The following is a 21,222-nucleotide window of genomic DNA, read 5'->3' as shown; positions in this document are numbered from 1 at the left end:
CTCACGGCCGTCAGAGTCAGCGTGGGAGCATCCTTGCCATGCTCCTGTCCCAGTGTCCCCCTGAAAAGCCAACAGACTGGATTTACGGGGCCCAACCCTGAGAGCGGTCTCTATTACAGCATCTCTTTTCTCTTTTACTCGGTCTCATGGAAAGAAATCAGGAGGCAAAAGAGCTAAACAAAATGTTTTCTTGGTGCACAGGAGTTGGAACTAGATGATCTTTAAGGTCCCTTCTGACCTAAGCCATTCTTGTGAGTCTTTGATTCTGTAAGTATTACAAAGCCTCATCATCCTGTGAGTGTTGGAAGAAAGGGTGCCCGGTTTCCAATGGGCTCGTGCCTCATGGCTGATGGATTTGTAAACCAAGTTTTACTAGGGCTGTCCCACTTGTAGGTACCAGAGCAGCCTGATGAACACCTCACTCATAGCAAATCCTCAGCGGCCACTGCCAAATCCACTTCTCAGCTTCAGCTTGTTTCTCCTGCATGAAGTCTCTGGTGGCTCATAGTCATGAATGCTACCAAGGATGGAGAAACTTTGTCCCGTCTCTTCCTGGAGCTGAAGTTTTTGGATCATGGCTGTTCAGGAAAGACATACACAGAATGTTCCTCTCTCACATGCACACCTCTTATCACTTTTAGGGACTTGTTGCTTTTGGGACTTCTACCTCCTGTCCACTTGGTTGAAATTGCCATCAGAGTTCAGTAATGGCTGCACTCCTATATCATCTGTCACCACATAAATCTCATCTCCTCACAAGACCAAGGTTCAAGGAAAAGCTTTTTCTGATTCCAACAGAGGAATAGAGGCACAGAGCTGCTAACGCATTTTTTCCTTGCTCTGCTACTGTTCCTTTCCTCATTCACAGCAAGACCCTGGCTTTTGGAGAACAAGGACAGTTTCTTCCCATCTCAATGACTTCTGGGCCTCTCATTCACTCACACACACATTATAACCACGCAAACCTTGCTTCTTTATGAAACCTGAGTGGAGCTGCTTGCACACGGCGGACAACACTTCATCAGCTCATTGCAGTGCACTAGGAAGCACTTCAAAGGCTGAAGTCACCGTGGAAAGCTTGCCTGTAACAGAGGCAACAACTCTGCAGAGATGCCAAAGGTAGCTAGAAATAAGCACAAGTCTTTTCCCAGCAGCTCAGTTAGGAGAATCTCTTTTACAGTTCCAGCACTGAGCAACCTTTTCTGGGCCAAACAAGAACAGGCTGGAGTCAGAGTGCCTGGACAGCTCTGCGGCACCTTGCTCAGGCTCAGCAGCCTGGTGGATTAGCACCTGTCCACGTGGAATTGTAGATTTAAATCCTCTAAGCCTTTTCCAGTCAATTGATCTATCCCAAGCCTTTCATCAAACAGAAGCGGGCCTTTGACTTTCAACAGAATGAAGCAGTGGTAAATATATATAGGACATGAATATATACATATATATATATATTTTCATGGACATTTTAATGGTCTGTTTGCTCTACAGCTCTGGTGTTGTGGTCAGAGAAAAATTGCACTTCTGCTTCAGGAGCTGGTGGTGGAAACCCATTTCTCTGGACCCTGCAATTCATTCAACAGGGCTGAAGTCTTCTGCATCTTCAGTTAATGCCCCAATCTGCTCCAGACTGCTCCTTGTCCACTTTACCACTACACGACGTTACACATTCATTTTTAATGTGCTCATTAATGTGTATTGCACATTACGTACCTCCTGGCCTGCTGCTAATTACTGTTTCATTTTGAGGCTACCAGATATCCCCAAATAGGCCTTCATCTTCCTTATTCCCATTCCAGGCACCTGACAAACACAAGCCCCAGCAAGCAGCAGAACAAGGCTCCTAACACTGACCTACAGGATGAAGACTATGAAGAAGGAGCCTGTGGTGTCAGACCTTGAGCTTTGCTAGTTCTGGGCACGAAACCTGGCATGGTAGAGCAGACTGAGCTCAGGCCATATGAAATTTAAGCAGCATACTTTACATCCACACCACTAAAAATAAGCCGACGATGCTAACTCTTCATCTGGAAGGAGGGGAAACACCAGCTTTGCTGTGTTTTGGATGAAATGCAGCACTAAGTCCTGACCATATTTGGCCATCACATCATCCCACAAGGCTTCTGCATGAGAGTAGAGTTTTCAAGAAATTATTCTGGCCGGATGCCAGTTCTGCCTTTATTATTTCTCCCTGCTATCTCAATACTTCATTTCATCACCTAAATGGCTGTGTTGAGTTGCTCTGGGCTGTTAAAACGCTGTCATGCTGCAGAGGCAACTGTGTGAAGGAAATGATGTCTCCACAGAAGGTGCTCCACGCAGCCGAAATCACGCCACCTATTTAGGTGTCAAGTTTAAATTTTTCATTGTAAGTACAGAAACTTGAAACATTTTGCCCAAATGTGTTGAAAGCTACGAAGACATTAAAGATTATTCATAGAATAAATATTCATTCTCAGGAAGGGATTTTTTTAACACACAAATTTTTCAGGCAGCACGTAGCAAAAAGCGTGTGCAGCCAATTGCACAAAAAGTGCAATATTCCAAGTGTTGTTTCAGTAGTTTTTATTATTACCAATACAAGAAATGAATTTACATCACATTTTTATGACTTAGTGGCAGTTTCTGCTCGAACTAAAACACTTGCTAGATAATCCTCAAACTGTGAAATAACTACTAGTAATGAAAGATGCCCATTCCTTGAGTGTTAGCCTTCAAATGCTTTCCTACCAGCTTCTGTAATACCTTGACCTTGCTGATAAGTTTTAACCAAAATTACTGTCTTACACTTGTCCTGAAAACCAGAAAAGCATCCTTATTTTACTCATAATTCCCCTGTCTACTCTTTCCCACAGAAGAGGCGACTGTTTTGCCAACAGCTTATGAATATATTACAGCTTTACATCTTCAGCTTTCCATGTTTCAGAATTTCCATTTTTGGAGTATTTTCAGTCCAGATGGGTGAAGCACGCCCGAGCCTCAGTGTGGAGCTCTGGTACCATCTAGTGTTACTGGGAAATCCTGAACATCTGCTGGATGTGGGCTCTCCTCACTGATCGCCTGATGGGTTGGGGTAGGAAAAGCCTGTTGTGATCAGTCTGGTGATTAGGGACAACCAAATGCAGTAAAACCCTTTCTCTGTGAGAAGCTGCCATCTGGGTGATGGCCACAGTGGCTGGGCCTGGCTGCAATGGAAGCGTTTAGGGTCACGTTGCTGGGATTGCATTGCAGATCATCGCCTGTGATGTCTCAGAACTGTTTGCCATTTTTGCTCAGAGTTGCAGTTCTGCTTATAACTTCCAGATGTACTGCTTATCTGTGCTACAGTAAGAGCAATATCCTTGAATATTTGCCATTGTGCCTAATTAAGGAGCTTGCCCAAAGTTATAGGTCTGCTTATAACTTCCAGATGTATTGCTTATATATGATAAATATCCTTCCTGACCACAAGGCTTCTATAATAAGAGCAACATCCTTGAAATAGCAGTGTGAGTCCAAAACAGTAACCAAGCAGTGGAAATGAGGTGGAAAAGAGTTGTCCTCAGAAAACCCGTGCCCAAACACGGTCACAGTGAGTAGGGGGACACGTCCCCAAAGGACCACCAAGACCTCCCCACCCCCTTCTGCAGCACACCAAGAGAACCGGCAGAAGCACACCATGCTCTGATGCCAATTTCCCTTCCTTTATGCAAAGGGTGAAGGATTTCACATTGGATAATAGGAAACATTTATTCTCTGAAAGAGCAGTCGGGCACTGCCACTGCTGTCCAGGGAGAGGTGGGAGTCAACATCCCTGGAGGTGTTAAAAACTGTGGAGGTGTTGCAATGAGGGATGTGGTCAGCAGGCACGGTGGGATGGGTTCAACTTGGGGATCTCACACATCTTTACAACCTCAGTGATTCTATCATGTATCTACACGAGCAGGAGGAGCCGTAAACCCAGTAGGCATAGAACCCCCCCGTCCTGCCCTTATCAAAGATGGCGGGTACCCCCCCCACGACACCACTTCGCCCTGCCTTCACCAAAGATGGCGGTTCCTACAGCCCCGCCCCATTCTGCCCTCATCAAAGATGGCGGCCCCCAGCGACCATCCAGCTCTCTGCCAGGGCGGAAATAGAGCGCGTAGCGTCGCCGCCAGAACCCCTTCCGGGGGTGGCCGCTTAGGAAGTGATTGTTCGTTCAAAGAGTGGCGGGCTGGGGCGGCGGGCAGGACGGATCTGCGCGCTGAGGGTGAGCCGGGGGTCCTCGGGCCTCGTGGGGAACGGGCGAGAATCGGGGCGGTGAGGGGCAGCGGGATGATGGGGCGGGAGGCTCCTCTGGGAGCGCAGCGTACAGCTGGGGGGCGGCGGTTGAGGGTGGGCCGAAGCGGGCGGGAGGCTGGGGGGGGTCGGGAGCGTTTGGGGCGGGGAGAGGAGGGGGGGCTGCGGTGCTACTGCGGGTCTGCGAGGGGAAATAACCGCAGTTCAATACGGTGGGCCCAGCAGACGAATGCCAGGTCTCACCCTTCTTGTTTGTTTGTTTTTTCTCCTTTTCAATTCTCTTCCCACCTCTTCATTTTTATTTTAGCGTTCTCTCAAATGTGGATGGAAAGTGGAATGTTGTTTGAGCTTCTGATTCCCGTGAAGTGTTGAACGTTGCTATTCATAGTGTGATGTACGCAGAGCTTGGCTTTGGAAGAGGCCTTTTCTACCCTTCCTGCTTTCTCTGAGCAGTTTTCTGCTGAACTGGGCCTTTCCTTTGGAGCTCAGTGACTATGGGGCCCTCTGAAGAAGAGAAAGAGCGAGACGTGATCCTGATCAGTGACGATGAAGACGACAGCACACATGGGAACTCAGTTCTCATAGTGGACCCCTTGGGTGAGTACTGTGCTCTTCTCAGCTGTGAGGTGCTGCAAATTAACTTTTGAAACAACCTGAAGTAAAATAAGAGATCTGACGCCTTTGAAATACGGCTTTGGGCTGCGAGGAAATCAAAGTAGTTCAAAAATAAATAAAAACCAAACAAACTGCTGTTGTCTTTGCCATCATAGGTTGTTTTAAAGAGTACTACTGGGTAGTTTTAAAATATCAGTAACTTCTCTGAGCCATTTTCAGTGGTGACCAGATCCTTTTTTTGTTATTACACGCCTTTTGACTGTGTAGGAATCTTTTGTTCCAAGCCAGTGTATCTTTCTTATTTGCACCAGATGAAATGATAAGAAAGCTTGTGCCTTAAAGTGTTTTAAAGAATAAGTATCAGTAGCTGGTTGATTTTTGTAATGACGTTGTATAGGCTTTTCATACTGATTCAGACTGTTTTCTCTTCTATACAGTGAAGACTGCCCTGGAAGAGAAGAAATGTGAAGAGATTGTGGATGAGGAGTGTGAACTAGTGGTTACTTTCTGTAAACAAGCAAATGTGATGCCCCATGCAAGATATGACTGTACATCACACTCATTTGAGTACGTTCAGTGATGTGGAGGCTAATATGGAGGTTTCCTTTCCCACATATAGTCATGTAGGCTTGTTAAAACTCTTAACAGCTGAAAGTGTAAGTAGAATTGGGTAAGTGCACAAGCTGCTTTGTAAATAATGCTCTGTTTTTCAATTCTGTAGACGAATGGAATGTGAAACGTGCTCACCCCTTGGAAAAAATGCTGATTTTTGTAATCAGTGCTACTGCTACATTTGTGATAAGCTGGCTTCTGAGGTAAGGATGAGCTGTAATCAAGAAATGCTCAAATTTGAGTAAACTGAATTCTTTAACAGTCTATAAAAGAAATCACTCTTATGCACACTGAAACAATAAATGCTATGTAGAGTTTGATTATTTGAATAGTTCCTACTCTAAATGTTTCTATCTATCAGCTTCACAGCGTTAAGTATGGTCACCATCTAGGTTTATTTCCAGTAGTACAGTATTGTAGGATATTCACTTGATATAAACACATGTTCATCCAGTTTGCCTGGGACTGCATGGAATGTAATTACTAAATCAGGTTGTTTCTCACTGCACTAGGCAAATATTGAATTTCTAGATTTTCCTAAGCCTAAGTAGGGGAGGGATGAGGTGTGGGGAGGGATGTGTTGGTTGGTGGGTTTTGGTTTTGGTTTTGCTTTGAGAGGAGGGAAGATGGTTTGCTTTGTTGTTTGATTGGAGGGTTGTTTTTTTTTTGTAGGCTTTTTTAGTTGTTGTTTTTTTAGAATTCTGAAAACTTTGAACTGTGAGTAAAGTTGGGGTGAACGTTCAGAAACAAAGCTTTGATTGCTCATAGTGTATTCTGTGAGGAAGATGTCAACCTAAGTGTCTCCATAAGTATTCAGGAATTAAATTACTGGGGAGGGGAGGAGGAAGACTTTTTTATTATTATTATTGTTGTTCTTTTTAAGTTGTGGTAGAAGGGCATTGCCACGTTGTCCTCTTGCCTCACCTGTCAAATTACAAAGCCAGGTAAAACCGCAGAAGCAAGGCATAAAATGAATTCTAGTCCTTCACTTATAGAGAGGAACTAACTTTTGATTTGCTGAGCTTTGGGGACAATAAAATGCTTTTCTCTGTCTTTCCCTTGTTATGAAACAGTGCCAGAATTGGACAACTTCTTCCCTCTGTCACTGCAATGCACATAACAAAAGCAAATTCTGGAAAGAACGGCGTGATTTTGCCTTGGCTGGCGTTCTCGTCATGTTCAATTTGGAGCTCACAGATATCGATGCAGACCTTCGGCATGGTGGTAAGCAAGGGTTCTCAATCTGTCCTGGCAGGCCTTTGGCTCACTGTGGCTACTCGGTCTGTGGCTCTACTTGTAATCTACAAGGACAGCTTGTCTGGACCACAGCTGTCCTTGTAAAGCTTTGGTGAGTTATTTAGGTAGCAGCTCAGTTCTGCTGTCCTGTACTCAGAGCAGACAGATCTGCAGTTCCACACTTGTGTCCTGCTTTCTTCCCCTTGGAAGAAGCGACAAATCATGCCTGGCTCTTGAGATTGGGTGCAAGTGATTTATCAAATATTTTACCTATGAATGTCTTTATTTTGGTTTTGAAATAATTTTTTGCACTGAAAGTTTCACATCTCCACCTCTCTGTCCTCCTAGGAAACCTTCTAATAAGCTTTATCCAAGAGCTTTCTGTGGAATATAATAAGTATTTAATTGGAGTGAGAATAGCTCCCACAGAGCAAGAATGCTTTTGTGTCTCAAAGCTGCCTCCTGGCCAGTGTGGTGTCTGCAGATCACGCAGCACAGAGATTGTATACAAGTAAGTGATGACAGAATTAGCAGTGTATGTTGGTCGCTGCAGGTTTTCTTTCCTTAAGTAACATAAGCAGTTTCATGGCACCTGAAACAGCAGTGTAATGGAGGGGTCTTAATTGATCAGTGAGCAATTGAACTGAATTTAACTTGGATGTATTTTAAGAATCGTCCTAAATACATCTTAAAAGATACCTGTTGTGCTGTGCTAAGATGGTAGCATTCCTGGTTACAGCAGCTTGGAAAAGCATGAAACAAACCCCTGTGTTTTTACTGATTTGTTAGAATTGAGTTTGGCTTTTACTTGGTGTGTGCTCTTCAAATTCTGAAAGTAATGCCTGTGCAAATGCCATGTTCCTGTTTCACAGATTCTTTTCAGGGAAAGGTGAATCAGTTTGCTTTCAAACTAGAATGGTCATCATTACCATTTGTTCATGGAGTATGTCGCTGCAGATGCTTTATCTCATGGACTACTTAATTTTCTCAGGTATTCTGGAGTTTATGCACTGGTAACAAGATTTTTAAATCAGGCTGAAAGAGAGAGTCCTAAAGCTGCTGCTGTCATGCTTCTGGGAGCAGCTAGAGAGATAACCCTTCATAAAGACCCTGCTATGTGAGTATCCAGTTCCACAGTTAGTGCTTAGTCTTTATTTTCTTCTCAAAAGGAAATAAAACTGCTTTTCTTTCTCCTGTCCCCCCACAGAAGCTGGCAGAACCTTGGTCATACTGCTTCACTAAAGCTTGCTGTCCCTTGTTTGTTGCAAAGGTAAGACTTATTACATAATGGTAAGAGATGGTTGCTGGATGCAAACTTTGTGACTTCACTTGAAGCACACTTAAAAGGGCTTCTATTCGAAGGCATAAAGGAAAAATGAATGTTTTAGCTCTTAAAAAAAACAAAAATGAACTTGCAGTGCTCTAAAATAAGTATATTTACTCCGTTCATTCTGTAGCATCAGGCAGCAGGACCTTGCTGGGTTCTATTAGGCTCTGTTTGAGCAGAGCAGGGAGAGCCAGCTGCCTGCTGGCTGTGTAGGCTGCAGGTGGGTTAGGATGGACAAGGTTACAAACAACAGTGTGTACCAGTCAGCTTGGTAAGCAGAGACCTCAGCAAACTATTGTATTCTGTAGCTGTTTGCTGCAGATAGTACAAATAGATTGTTTAGCAGCTCTGTTGTGAATTTCTCCCTTTTTGTGAAGGACAAGAGCCACGTCTGCCTTGTTTGACAGCCACATAAGCAGTCAGCCTTCCCACAATGGGGGGGGAAATGTCAAAGCCAAGATGATGAAGTACTTTGAGTCCAGGAGTGCTCTTTTAGGCCAGACCAGAAGATGGTGTTGGGTAGCTACTTGTGGTTAGTAAGCCTAACAATAAATAGCACCTGTTCAGAGTCAAAACAGCAGCCTTGCAGTCCTCCTCTGGGATGGAGCAGTCAGGGATGTAACATAGTGAAGTTCCCCTAGAGGATAATGAATGAGGACATCCAGCTCACTTGGCTTAATTCATTTCTCGTTTTAGCTTTTCACCTTTAACCTGAAATTTGCTTGCAACAGAAGGTTAATGAACTAAGAATTAATTTTTTTTTAGGAGCACTCAAAAACAATTAATGTTCTCACCTCTGTGACAGGTATAACCTAAATCCTGTATCAGTTTTCATTTTATACGACTATTCTTGAATTTATTAATTTTTTTACTTTAAAAGAACAGTAATGGATATTTTTTATTTATTTTTTTGCCTTCTCCCCCCCAGTTTCAAAATAATTGAGCTCTTTACCTTAGTGTGTTCTCTCCGGTTTTCAGTTAAGACAAAAATGGTTTCGCTGACTTGGGTCAGGCAGCTTCCTTACTGAGCTCACAGTGTGTTGCTTCAGTGCTTCTCACATACTTGGAGGGGATCTTCTTCAAAACCTGAGACCACAGAATGCTCAGTTTCACTGACAATGAAATACGAAAATAATTACATAGAGTTAATACCTGTATTGGCTACAAATATTAAAGCACGAACTTGAAGATAAACCCAGACTCTCTGAAGCTTAACCAAAGTATGTAATCTCTGCAGAGCAGTTTTGCACAGGATTTTCTCAAAAATCTAAGTGTTATTTCACTTCAAGGTAGCAGATTTTTATTTTTGCTTTTGCTTTTCTTTTTAAAACACAGGATCACAACACGACTTCAGAAGATGCTGGTGTTGTGTGACTTCCCAAAAAGTTTATATGAGAAATTTGTTAATTTTTTTCAGTCCATCTCGCTTCCATGTCACTGTTTTGCCTTCTCAAATAGGTATGTTCTTTGTTTATGGAGTCTGGTTTTATGCCTTTGGCTAGTTTATGAACTGACTTAGGGAATGGTTCTTTCACTGATTTTTGCTGAAGGTGTTCACTGGAAGGCTTCAGTACTCTCTGCTTTGTGTCCCACCCTTAGTATAGTGAGAAACTGTTTGATGTTACGGCTAAGCTCTTGTTTGTATGAATCCTTCTATTTTCTTTCCCTGAAATTGAACTGTGAGCTTCAGAATGTTTTATGAATAAGTCTTAGTGTCACTTCAGTGCACCGTGTTGTGCATACCACCAGAGTCCTCAGCATTTCCTCATTCTTGTGCTTCCAGCTTGAATGTCGTGCCTTGGGATCATGTGTTACTGACCACGGTTTTGAAAGGACAGAACACCACAGGGCAAAGGACACAGAAGGGAAGGAAGACGTTTCTGTGGGAAGTGCTTCCTGTCATAGAGGCTCGAGTGGAGAAACTGGTAGAAAATACAAAGTACGATCGGTTTGGGCTTGCTTTGTTTTTTCCATCTTCAAACCCCAACTTTTGTATTTGTTCATGCTACTGATTGCCATGCAGTGCTTTCCTAACCTCTGCAAGAATTTTGCATTATGGGGAAATATACAAAAGAGGGTAGATTTGAAGCTGTTCGTTGCCATTACTTATTAGCAAGGCCAGTGCTTTTTGAAGCTGTTAGAATCAGAATCAGGTAATTGTTTTGTTTCAGTAATCTCAGTGGCTTTTGGAATTTGATGTTTAGAAACAAAATCAGTTCATCAAACACTGACAATTTGGAGGACAGTTTTAAAAATAAAAAAGTAAGTGATCTTTAGTCCTCTTATAGACTTTTCTTAGCCTGCTTTTATTTGTTCCTAGGGCACAGAGATAATCTGTGGATTAATTTAGATATCTGCTGTATTCAGAAGTGGCTTTTGAAGCTTTCAGCAGTTCTGCCAGTTGTGCTGTCCTGTTTCACAGTGCTTTTATGTGAGAAGGACTGCTGTTTTGCTTCATTAACTATAGTAACTGAGTAACTGACTAGTCACTGACCTGTTGTGTACAGCTTAACACTTCTTTTCTCTTCCACTCTTTCTCCAGCTATAAAGAAGTTGTTCGCTACCTGAGAGCTGTGAAATGCAATGACACCAAAGGGTAAATGGCTTTTGTTTGTTTCATTGCCCTCAAATTGTGTCCCAGCCTCTTCTTCTACATCTAGTAAAACAGAATGAAAGGCAGTAGAATTTTGAAAGCTGTTTGCCAAGTGAAAGTAATACAGCACTGCAGCTCAGCTCTGCCTTATTGGATGTAACTTCTTAGCTGTCAGACTTAACTGGGTGTATGAATACATGTTGTAAAGCTTCTGAATGAACAAAAATCAGGTGCTCATTTATTTCTTCTTTCCAGGCTAAGAGACCTTCGAGATAAAATCCCATTCTATTTGTGTAAAACTGGAGACTTCATTGATGCTACACATTCACTGTTGTTTCCCATCAATAGCCTTGCGTGCTGCACTGCGTGCCGACTAACTCCTCTTCAGTTTGAGGTCTACCTGAAGATATTCAGAACAGGCAGTGTCCCTGCTGGGAAGGATATTCAGGACCCTGGGCCCTGGGTTACTGTTGGCAAGTGATTTTTTTATTATTATTATTTATTATTATATTTTTTTTCCTCTTATATATTTAGGATCTTATTTAATTGCAGCTCTTTAAATTCAGAAATATTTGGGGGAGGCTCTGAATCCAAATGTAAGTTGTCTGGACTAAAGCACAGTGCAGGTCGTTAAGCAGGTAGAGTGTCTTTATATTTGAGTGCGTGTAGCACAGTGCACAGAGAACGTTGCCTTTTGTCAGTGGTGAAGTTCTTTTGCTGAGAACAGCCCAATAAAAGAAAACAAAAAGCTCTCTATTATATCATAGCATTACAAATGGCAGTGCATAACTCAGCACTGTGATGTATTGTATCTCGAGAGTGAAAGTTTTCAGATGGAAGGGGTCTCTGACCTGTATATTGAATCACAGAATGGCTTGGGTTGGAAGGGACCCCAAGTATCAACAAGTTCCAAACTCCCTGCCACAGGCAGGGCCACCAACCTCTGGATCTACTTGTCAAATGTACTCTGAAGTGAAAGGTTGATTTTGGAGGTGTTCAATTATTAGAGTTCTTAGAAGCATGGGATACTGTAGTCCGATTTGCATAATAAGACTTTGTTAGGGGTCACCTGCTGTGATGGTTTTGTCTAAACTGCACTCAGGTTCTTTTTACAGCTTTCCAGAATAGCATTTCACAGTTGATGAAGGTTCTGAACAGAAAAACTACTGTAAAATATAGTAAAATAGCTGTAGCTGCTTGTTTTTCCTCTAGGTTTCTGTAGAAGTATGTCTTTAGCAGTATTTTGAGCCTGTTCATACTCTGTGGTTACTCAAGGAATAAAAGATGCATCTTAATTTTTTTTCTTCTCACAGGGTCTCCAATGAAAGATGGTGTTCTGATCAAGCAGGCATTCAAACTCCTTTACAGCAATCTGTCACTGTACAGAAATGTGAGTCCATGTTAGAACTGCTTATACGGCCTGTTCAGTGGTTTTGTACCTTACCTGCTTTGTTCAGTTGCTTATCTAATGAAAGGATTTACTGCCAGAATCCTCTGAGTAGTTCAGACCTCTGTGAAGCTTTTCTGTACTGCAGGATTGGTTTGGGGACGTGGTGGAAATAAGTCTGCAAATGTTTTCCTCAGGTAGCATTTCTGTGCTCTCACAGAACGTGTCGAGTTGTGAGTGATCCATTGACTCAGCTGGAGCTTTACTGATAAAACTATGACAAATCCTGCTTGTAGGCAGTTCTTGTAGCTTCAGTGAATTTAGCAGCGTGCCATAGCAATGATGGAGTGATGAGAAAATTTGCCATATATACGTTGAATGATATGTTCTTACTGCTCAGCTGTTCAGGAGAAGCTTTCTCTATTACGTTGTGCTAGTGTCATCTTTTCAGTGGAGCTGTAATGGTTACACCAGCAGCAGGTCTGTTGTTTCTGTTCATATTCCTTAGAATTAAAAGGGGTGGAAAAAAGCCTCGTCTCTACAGGTGAGGCAAAATGGCTGTTTCTCAAGATGACAGATCAAACTGAGAAACCCCAAACATTAACCTGTGATTTGTGTAGACGTGTCTGGGAGTTCTGTTAGAGGGGCTAGAAGGAAGAGAATGCATATCAAGGAGACTTATTTTGATCATTGAAAGTTGCTAAAGATGTATGTGATCCCGTAAAACAAATTTTCTGTTGTATTTCAGCCTAAATGCTGGGGTTCCTTCATCATGATTATGGGCAGTAGCTGTTTCCTGGAAAGAAATGGGCACCTTCGCCCTCTGACAGTGAAAGAGCCCCCAGTTACATTTCAGCAGGTAATAAATAACTGCTGCTGTGCTCTGAGATGGAAGAATCTGTTGTATGGTTTTATGCAGTGCTTCATTCCGTGTGGATATTGGCTTGTTCAGTTAAATATTAAGGCTGACTTGACTTTACCTCATCACAAATTCTTACAGTATGTGCAAGTGTAATACTTGATAAGTTGTTATTTGTGAGTGGCAAGTGCAACAATGAATAGATGAACTCTGCTTGCAGCTCAGTGCTAGATACCTGTTCTGCATTGTTTAATATTGAGGTGAATCATGTAACAATAGGAAAGAAATTTAAGTGTGTTAAAATAGCTCTAAGAGACAGTGCCTGGATCTTTTTTTTCCACAAGAACAGAAATAAATGTCTGCTAAGCACAGTGGATTAAAATTAAGAGGTTGTATGATATTGTTTAGTTAGTGCTGTAGAAATTCAGCTTTCTCTGAGTATGATGAACAATCAACCTCACTCGTAAAGACACTGAAAAGTAAAAGCACTCTGTAGTAGATAAGATGCTGGGTGTGGTTTGATGTGTGTGAAGGCACCCTTTCTCTTCCTTCTGACTCGTTACTCCTGTTGCAGGGGGTGCTGGTTGCCAGTGATGGTCTCTTCCAGGAACTGAAGGCAAAACTTAACGTTTCTTTCCCACCTGGTATTTTCTCCCAGGTAAGTGTGCATCTGTCAACAAGGGAATTGACTGTTTGTTTTATTGCGAGGTACCTGAAGATACTGCAGTATTGAAAACATCTGGATTATCGTAAAGAGCTTCTGAGATGAGGTTTGAAGTTTTGGGGGGAGTGGCATAGGACTGGTCTTGGCACAATCTAAAGGTCAGAGCTGTTATCTGAACAGACCCTGACTGGTTTTTTGTGTTCAGAACTGGCACTGTCTGCAATCCATCCAAAAGTTTTAATTCATTGCTGTCCAAATTTATGTATCTCCTAAAGTGGGACAGTTGGTTATCAGTGACTCTGTAGTAAATTCTCAGAGTAATCTTGTGTTTGGTTCAGATGGGAGGCTGTCCTTTGAGACTGACAGCCTGTTTGTCTCAAAACTCAGAATAGCCTGGGATTTCTCATCTTATTGTGAATGATGGAGCATGCTTAAAGGTGTTTTGAGACAAATAGTTTGTTAAATATAATCACTTACCTAAGAAGCAATTTTATTCTCTTCCCAGTTCTTCTGTGGGCACTATGTTTAGCTTTACCTTACAGTATGCGACTCCTGGGCCAAACATTTTGTCCCATTAATTCTTCTGCTTCTGTCTGGTGAGAGACCTCATATTTCTAGGTGGACTTTGAGATCCTCAGATGAAACACACTACATAAGTAGAAGTATCTGTTCTATTCACCCTTCCTTCAGTCTCTGTAAGATTCTTCTGAATGTAGTATCTGTCATCCAGCAGATGTGACTGGAGTGGTAGTAGCTTACTGCTGATTGGACTGGAGGCAATATACAAGTAGTGGGAAAGGGGACTTTTAAATATAAATCTCTTCTTTTTTTTTTATATCTCTTCCTGCAGTTGCACCAGGAGGCTTGTCTTATTCTTGCAGTGCAAGCAGTACAACAGATGGTTATCTGTGAACTCCCATACTTAACTTCCTTCCTAGAGATATTCCTGGCATTTGGGGTGAGTCCTGGAGATTGACTTCAGTTTGAAGAGATTAAAGTGGATTATATTTAAAATGAACGTAACGCCTACTTGGAGATTCTTGCATGCATTCAGCCTAGTTTTGTTCCTCTGAAGCTTTACTGGCCTTTAATTTTTTTCTGTTATTTTTAGGGTTTTGTTTTGTTTCAGAAACAATTGAGAATTAAGTTGAATTAGTGGCCTTATTTTGTCTCTTCCTAGAACAACTTCTGGGCTCTGAGGCTGTTACTGAATCACCTTTCCTATGATAAGCACATTCTTCATGGCGTTGTCGATCTGATTTTGAGAGATCTGAATCGTCAGAAAGCAACAATGCTGAAACTGTGAGTAAACACTTCCTGAAATCTGTCTGTCTGTTGTTGGAAACATTTAACAGCAGGCTCACAGCAGGAACATTTAGCAAAGATGCAAGCTTTAGCTCTTTGAAAATGACCAGCCCAGTGCTTTGGGTAATAATGTGAAGAAAATGCTAGGAGTCAATAAGAAAGTAATGGGGGAGGGAAGCAGGGAAGTAATGGGGGGAAGCAGGTGCATAGTTTATGTAAATGTTCTGTGTGTGATCCTGGTGATTCTTGAAACATGGGTTGATCCCTGTGAGGAACTGGTTGACATGGCTTGAGTATCCCAGCCTGGGGCTGTGGCAGTGGTCTGCAAAATCTCACATGATGTGCTGATGGTGACCAGGGAATAATTGTTTGTGGTTTCCTCTTAAGCAAGAGCCTTGAAGGAAATCTAATATGGCAAAACCAAGATGGATTAAGGTTGTATTACTTGGAGCTGTGAATTTGGTTGACAGAGGATGCTGTGGAAATGAAAGGTATATATAGATTGAAGAGCAGGAACATTGCTGGAAGATTGTAAAGTACAGCTAGCATAAAAACAGCACTCCAGACCTGAGGAGGCTGAAGAGCTCTTGAAGATGAGTGTATCTAGAAAATGATTTCCTTCAGATCTATATGAGCTAACACTGCTCCTCAGCAACCATTCCTTCAGACAGAGGGCATATAGGGCATCTCCCTCCATGTGTCTGGTTTGCAGAAGGCCAAAACAAATATACTTGTCACAGAGCCAGGACACTGAACTGGATGGGGCCACTCATCTGACTCAGTTCTGTATTCAGGTAGCTGTGAGGCCCTAGTATTTCTTATGCAGCAATGCATTATTGGCTGGGTACGTCTGAAATAACTGTGGTAATCTGAAGAATATGTGATCATGGCATTGCTATGTCCCTCTAATCAGAGGGGAGACTGTGGATCTGAATTCCTATAATTAAATGCCCCTACTTTTAAAGCAGACTGAAGAGTGAGAAAGCGGTGTCAGGAGGGAAGCTACACAGACATTGCCATTTGTCTCTGCTGCTGAACTGATGCTTTCTGTTTTCTGGTTTTATATCACTTAGATGGCAAAACCTTGGTCCCCAGTACGTGGGTGAATTTGTTTGCCTGTTCCTGACTTGCAGAAACAGGATACTGCAATCCATTGGTGTGTTGGCTCTGGATATAATTACAGAGAACTTGCACGTGTAAGTGTTAATCTTTATCGTAGTCAAATAGTCAATCACTGTATGTTGCAACAGTGCTAGTAGTTTCCTTCTTAATTAACAAGCTTCACTCACAATTCACTCCTATTTCATGGACTTCCTTATTATAAGCAACAGTAAAGATATCAGATGTGATGAGTTGAAAAGATCTGCAATTGCTCTGTGTTCCTGATCAACCAAATGGCCTTCTGGCTTCCCAGAGTTATGAAAAGCACAAAGTGTGTATTGTTGTGTACTTATCAGAGTACGCTGGGTATACTGATGGTAACAAAATGTCCTCTAAACTTGTAAGAAATGCTTCGTGTAGTGGTGAGAAAATAGATGCCCATGTTCAACTGAAGATTCAGGAACATCTGTGTGCTGACACAGACTGAGGACGTGGTTAAGGCTGTGCTTGTCAGGGGGACCACTTGCATTACAGCAGCACAAAGTAGAAAATGGAGTTCTGAAAAGATCTGAGTACAATCTTTAGGTTGCCAATGATAGCAACACACTGGTTGGATGATCTTGGAGGTCTTTTCCAACCTTGGTGATTCTGTGACTCTTGACGCGTCGCTTCAGACTGCTGGCTGATCTGAAGTGCAGTCCTTGCTCCCTTGTCTTCTAGGCTGTAAAGGATCATACACTGTAAAGTAATAGACACAAATGTATTGGCATGATAGTCTTAAAATGCAGTGACTCAAGGGTTATATACCAGAAGGCAGTAATTGCCTGCTCTGGCACTTTTAGCTCACACGTAGCAGCAGAGGATTCACTTCTTTGTAACTGTCCTAAGTAGAAACCACAGACATGTGAGTTAACCTTCTTTGCAAAATGCTTCTGTTTCTCTTCTCACCAGCCTTTGTTGTGTGTATTTCAGGAAATAAAATTCCTGATCTCGCTCAGTTCTTTGAGTTGAGTTCTACTGAACCAATTTGAACTCTAATAAATGCCTTTTTGCATCTCTAGCAGCATTCAAGGACAGGATCTGATTGGATCCTTTTTATTATGGTCTGCCTTTGTGTTTTTGTTTGTTTTTTTTAAACTGTGTATCTGATGCTAAATTCATCTGTATTTGGAAGCTGAATGGAGTAGTTGGGGTGGGTGAAAGTGGGAGCAGATTTGTCCCTGTAAGAAAATGGGTTGAGAACTTTCTTAATCTGTTTTTCAGGTGTCCATGGGCAAAGCACCTTTACAACTTCTTTCACAATGCAGTAAGTATCTCTGTGTTCTAGAACTGAGCAAAAGAGTGTGTAAATGACAAATACATCACCTTTGAGAAATATATTGATATGAGATGATTTGATAAGTGATGGTTAATACTTGATACATGTTGGAAATAATTATTTAGTAGTATTGCTCATTGTAAAAATGACAAGTTACTGATGTGCATTAATCTCTTTCTTCCTCCTCTGTTCAGAGGTTAATGCAGCTGCCCCTTGGTGCCACAACTCATCACGAAGTCTCAAAGTTCATGGATGTTCTTGAAAAATTGTGATCTAGCCAAATTTTCAAGCGTATTTTTCAACTTGCCTTGATCCAACACATCTCTTCCTGGAGTCTTTTGTGTTCTGTTTTGGTTGTCATCTCTTCCCTCGCTTGAAATGATCACCTAAAAACTGACTTCAGACCAAGTGTGATAATAAAATCTCAGATCTAGATGGTGAACAGCATTTGTATCCTGGTAGGTGTGTTCTGGAAACTTCTTTTTTACAGGCACATGTATTAAGCTGTCGTTTAGAGACAGGAGCCACACATCTTAAGAAAAGCTGATCTATAGAGAAATGCTCACCAGAGACAGCAATGGCAAGAGGAACGAGGGGACAGAAACAAAGTGGAAAGCATCAAAAGTCCTTCGCTTATGAGTTGCACAGGTGTTTTCTGAGTGAAAAGCCAGCAGAACTGCTAAGAAAGCAGTTAGACAAGCTGCTTAATTTAGGAAAACTGCCTCTCCAAAGGTGTACAGCAGTGTAAATTAGGATGCTGTTTGCACTCCTTGTGTTTGTATAGTGTATAATTATAAAAATAAATCACTCCAGTTAGTATTGTTTGGCCTCAAGCTTTCTTACTCTAAGAAATCAGAATGAAGAAAGCATTAACTTGTTTTGTTTGTATATAAAAAAAATATATTTTTTTCAAGGCATTCCAATTGTAGGCTTTCTTAAACGTTTACAATGGGTGACTTAAACTGGTGCTGAAGGCTCTGTGTTATTTCAAGTATTATAATAGTAAGAGCTGACTTTTTTGGGAATTGTGGAAGTAGAAATAGGGAAGTATTTCTTGCCCAGTTGTGCTCTTCTTTGCCCCAACATGATACGTGTGTGCTGTGGTTTGGAAGGCAGGGTAAGACTTCTGAACACGTTGATATATTCTGTCCAAACTCAGTTAAGTTATTGTCCAGCTTTTCTACAGAAAGTGTACATGCATCTAAAAGGAAAAAAGGTTTAATAAAAAAAGATTTAATAAAATGATGCCTGGTCTACGGTTTTGTTGTTGGGTTGGGTTTTCCATTGTGTGTTGAGTTGCATGGGCTCCTTGGTGCCATCCTCCTGGGTGCCCAGCATGGAGCTGGGAGCAATTGAGGGCACTGTGCTCTGTTACCCTTTGGTTTGGATTCACCATCACGGGGAAATGCAAGAACTGCTTGTGTTGCAGTAAGTAAATAGCATGGCTATTCATTATTTATCTGCTGCTGAATTTTAATGAATTATAGCAGCAATGAGTGAAGCCCTTATAGTGAGGATTATACTATAGATACTGATACAGTCTTTTATGTATGAGAAAATGATGTTTTCTAAAACTTAGCACTTGGCTTTGTGATACCTGTCCCTGCCTGTCCAACCCCACGCTTCATCAGCCACAGCAGAAAACATCGTGCTGGTGCCCTGGGACTGCAGCCAGTGTAAAAACCCAAAGGTAAATTGAAGGCTGATCTTTTCTATTATTTTTTTATTTCCTGCTTTGCTCCAAGTATAATAGAGAAGAACAGAACTCATTAAAAATTGAAGGATGTAGTTTGAAGTAGAAAATGTGCATCTACAGCTGCCTGATCCAGATATTGTATTTAGCAAACAGAACTCTGTTTTTGCAAGTGTGTGCCAAACAGCAAACAGAACTTCTGCAAGTGGGTGCATGTATTGACCAAAAAAATTTAAGCTGAAAGTGGGATTCTAGAAGTGTGGAGTAGGAATGCTGTTGTCCAACCCAGGAAGGTAATGCGTGTGTGGACCAGGAGTGCCTGGCTGTGATGAGCAGACTGAGTCGGATATGTGCATCATTGGGTGGTTTTGGGATGCCTAGCTGGTGAACTGAGTGGTTGTGGGATGAATGGGGACTTCTTGGGGTGATGTGTAAGGAGAAAGCCCACCTGTCGTGCGTCACGGAGCTCTTTCAACTCTGTTTAAGGTGCACAAGTGCTGCCTATCCCAACGTGGCTGAGATCGTCCTGGATCTGTATAGATACAAACTATGCCTCCATCCTTTCAAGTGCAGAATGAGGAGCTGCCCCTCAGCCACGCAGGAGGCACAGGTGGGTTTTTATAGGAAAGCTTCTCAGCACTGACACTGCCCTGTGGGCTGGGACAGAGCTGATATCGTTTCTGCCAAGGACGCTAATTAACCTGCTAAATGAGTTTGTCCCTTCAGAGTGTGTACTGGAGAACTGATTTATCTAAAATGCCATTCCACAGAGAGCTTTAATTAGCAGCTGTGCTTCCAGGGGCGGATGGGGGCTGCAGGTTGGTACTTTTGGGGTCTCTCACCATAAAATGCTATTCTTGGTGTGCTTCACTGTGCATCAACCAGTGCTGGCACTGCCCATAGGTGCCCCCAGAGCAGTGATGAGAGCAGGACGCAGCTCACTGCTAGGCCAGCCCCAAGGAGCAGCTCTCCCAGCTGCCCACCACACCAAAAATACCACGTTTTAATAACTGGACTGAGCAAAGCGCAACCTGGCTTGTTTCTGGCTGCCAGATTAACAGATGGCTACAATCATTAATATTGCAAAACTTTGGGAGTTCATAATTCTTTAATCTACAAAGCCAGGCAGGGTAACTAATGCGGCCCTGCAATCTGCTGTGCAGGTCCCCCCGTGGCCCCAGTGGGGGATTTGGTGCACGTGGCACTGCCCAAATTCTGCCAAGAGCACCGGGGCCGCTTTGTCCATAGAAGAAGGGCCTTGGGCCACCATTGCCTTGGAGCTGGTGGCTGTGAAATTTGCTGTGCTGGGTTCTGGTGGCTGTGCCTGGCCCCGCTGCAGTCAGATTGCAGAAAATCCGCAGAAATCCAATCAGCCTTCTTCAGTGTGGTTTTATTGCTAAAGCCCAGCCTTTCCCATGATTGTTTGGAGGCAGTGCTGCGAGATTACCACTGATGTCAACAGCGAGATAAGCCGCGGGGCAGCGCGCGGTATCGCTGGCCTCGTTAATGGGTGGCCGATGGCCTATAGGAGCATGATCCCAAAAGAGACCAGCCCCACGGGGCCCTATGCAGCGGTGCCATTGCCTCCAAGTGAGGTACTGCCAGCTCAGCATCGCCCCATTGATCCCTGGCTGCATCCCAGCCCCGTGGCAGGCAGAGGGCGGCAGGAGCCCATTAGGCACACGGCAGCGCCATTGATTGGGGTGGAAGACGACCGCGGATATGGGATGGGTCAGTGTCTGCACAGACATAGGTTAGATATAGACATATAAATAGAGATGTCAGCAAAGAGTAAAGTCCTTGTAGTGAGGATTATGCTATAGCTAATGGTGTAATCTTTTATGGATGAGAAAATGCCTTTCTCTGAAGATTAGCTCTTGACTTTGCAGTAGCTGTGCCCAACCAAACCTGGCGAAAGCATCTCTAACATATCACATGTTCTATATGCTATGCTGTATTACTTATTTTATCAGTTATATTTTAAAGTGTAAAACATACATAAAATATATGTGCATTGCATTGTATTAGGGATTTATTATCTTACTGTACTACAACTTAGCTTCGATGATTCTTATGTATCCCTTCTAACTTGTGATATTCCATGATGCAACATAGTTTAGCTATGTTATTTTTGCATATGTAATGTTTTTATTTCACCTTTTCACCAAGCTCGCAGGGCAGCAGGGCTGCAGGGAGGATTCGCTCCCTGAGCTCCAACTCACTGGGAACCCCTTGATGTGGCAACACCAGGTTTGGCT

The 21,222-nt window shown here is 42.6% G+C and overlaps 2 protein-coding genes across 5 annotated transcripts; both read left to right on the top strand.

The window, feature by feature from the left end:
- The first annotated feature begins 4,051 nt into the window (after positions 1–4,051).
- Positions 4,052–11,133, top strand: LOC128079193 (uncharacterized). 4 transcript variants are annotated; one of them, XM_052680163.1, is made up of 12 exons: positions 4,052–4,225; positions 4,562–4,851; positions 5,307–5,436; positions 5,591–5,684; positions 6,555–6,705; positions 7,066–7,228; positions 7,709–7,834; positions 7,925–7,987; positions 9,380–9,502; positions 9,828–9,983; positions 10,587–10,640; positions 10,986–11,133. In XM_052680163.1, the coding sequence occupies exons 2-12, from the start codon at positions 4,749–4,751 to the stop codon at positions 11,116–11,118; spliced, it is 1,296 nt and encodes a 431-aa protein (XP_052536123.1). In that variant the 5' UTR covers positions 4,052–4,225; positions 4,562–4,748; the 3' UTR covers positions 11,119–11,133. The 4 variants fall into 4 exon arrangements, with proteins under 4 accessions (XP_052536123.1, XP_052536124.1, XP_052536122.1 ...); XM_052680162.1 differs by having other exon boundaries at positions 4,056–4,225; positions 4,708–4,851; positions 10,893–11,133; XM_052680161.1 differs by having other exon boundaries at positions 4,058–4,225; positions 10,893–11,133.
- A 739-nt stretch (positions 11,134–11,872) lies between these two features.
- LOC128079194 (uncharacterized) lies at positions 11,873–18,513 on the top strand. The gene is made up of 8 exons (XM_052680165.1): positions 11,873–12,027; positions 12,773–12,883; positions 13,458–13,541; positions 14,398–14,505; positions 14,728–14,849; positions 15,926–16,048; positions 17,217–17,259; positions 17,466–18,513. Exons 1-8 carry the CDS (start codon positions 11,959–11,961, stop codon positions 17,541–17,543), a joined length of 738 nt encoding a protein of 245 aa, XP_052536125.1. The 5' UTR covers positions 11,873–11,958; the 3' UTR covers positions 17,544–18,513.
- Positions 18,514–21,222: the final 2,709 nt, after the last annotated feature.

Source organism: Tympanuchus pallidicinctus, unplaced genomic scaffold (genome assembly GCF_026119805.1).
Source record: "Tympanuchus pallidicinctus isolate F22 unplaced genomic scaffold, pur_lepc_1.0 scaffold18, whole genome shotgun sequence".
NCBI lineage: Eukaryota > Metazoa > Chordata > Aves > Galliformes > Phasianidae > Tympanuchus > Tympanuchus pallidicinctus.
This window is presented reverse-complemented; position numbering and strand designations above follow the sequence as displayed.

Excerpts from the sequence above, each read along its gene's own strand:
- LOC128079193 (XM_052680162.1), top strand. The coding sequence starts at position 4,749 with ATGGGGCCCTCTGAAGAAGAGAAAGAGCGAGACGTGATCCTGATCAGT. Across the intron at positions 7,229-7,708 it reads AGCACAGAGATTGTATACAA|GTATTCTGGAGTTTATGCAC; the intron begins GTAAGTGATGAC and ends TAATTTTCTCAG. Across the intron at positions 7,988-9,379 it reads GTCCCTTGTTTGTTGCAAAG|GATCACAACACGACTTCAGA; the intron begins GTAAGACTTATT and ends TTTAAAACACAG.
- LOC128079194 (XM_052680165.1), top strand. The coding sequence starts at position 11,959 with ATGAAAGATGGTGTTCTGATCAAGCAGGCATTCAAACTCCTTTACAGC. Across the intron at positions 13,542-14,397 it reads CACCTGGTATTTTCTCCCAG|TTGCACCAGGAGGCTTGTCT; the intron begins GTAAGTGTGCAT and ends CTCTTCCTGCAG. Across the intron at positions 17,260-17,465 it reads ACAACTTCTTTCACAATGCA|AGGTTAATGCAGCTGCCCCT; the intron begins GTAAGTATCTCT and ends TCCTCTGTTCAG.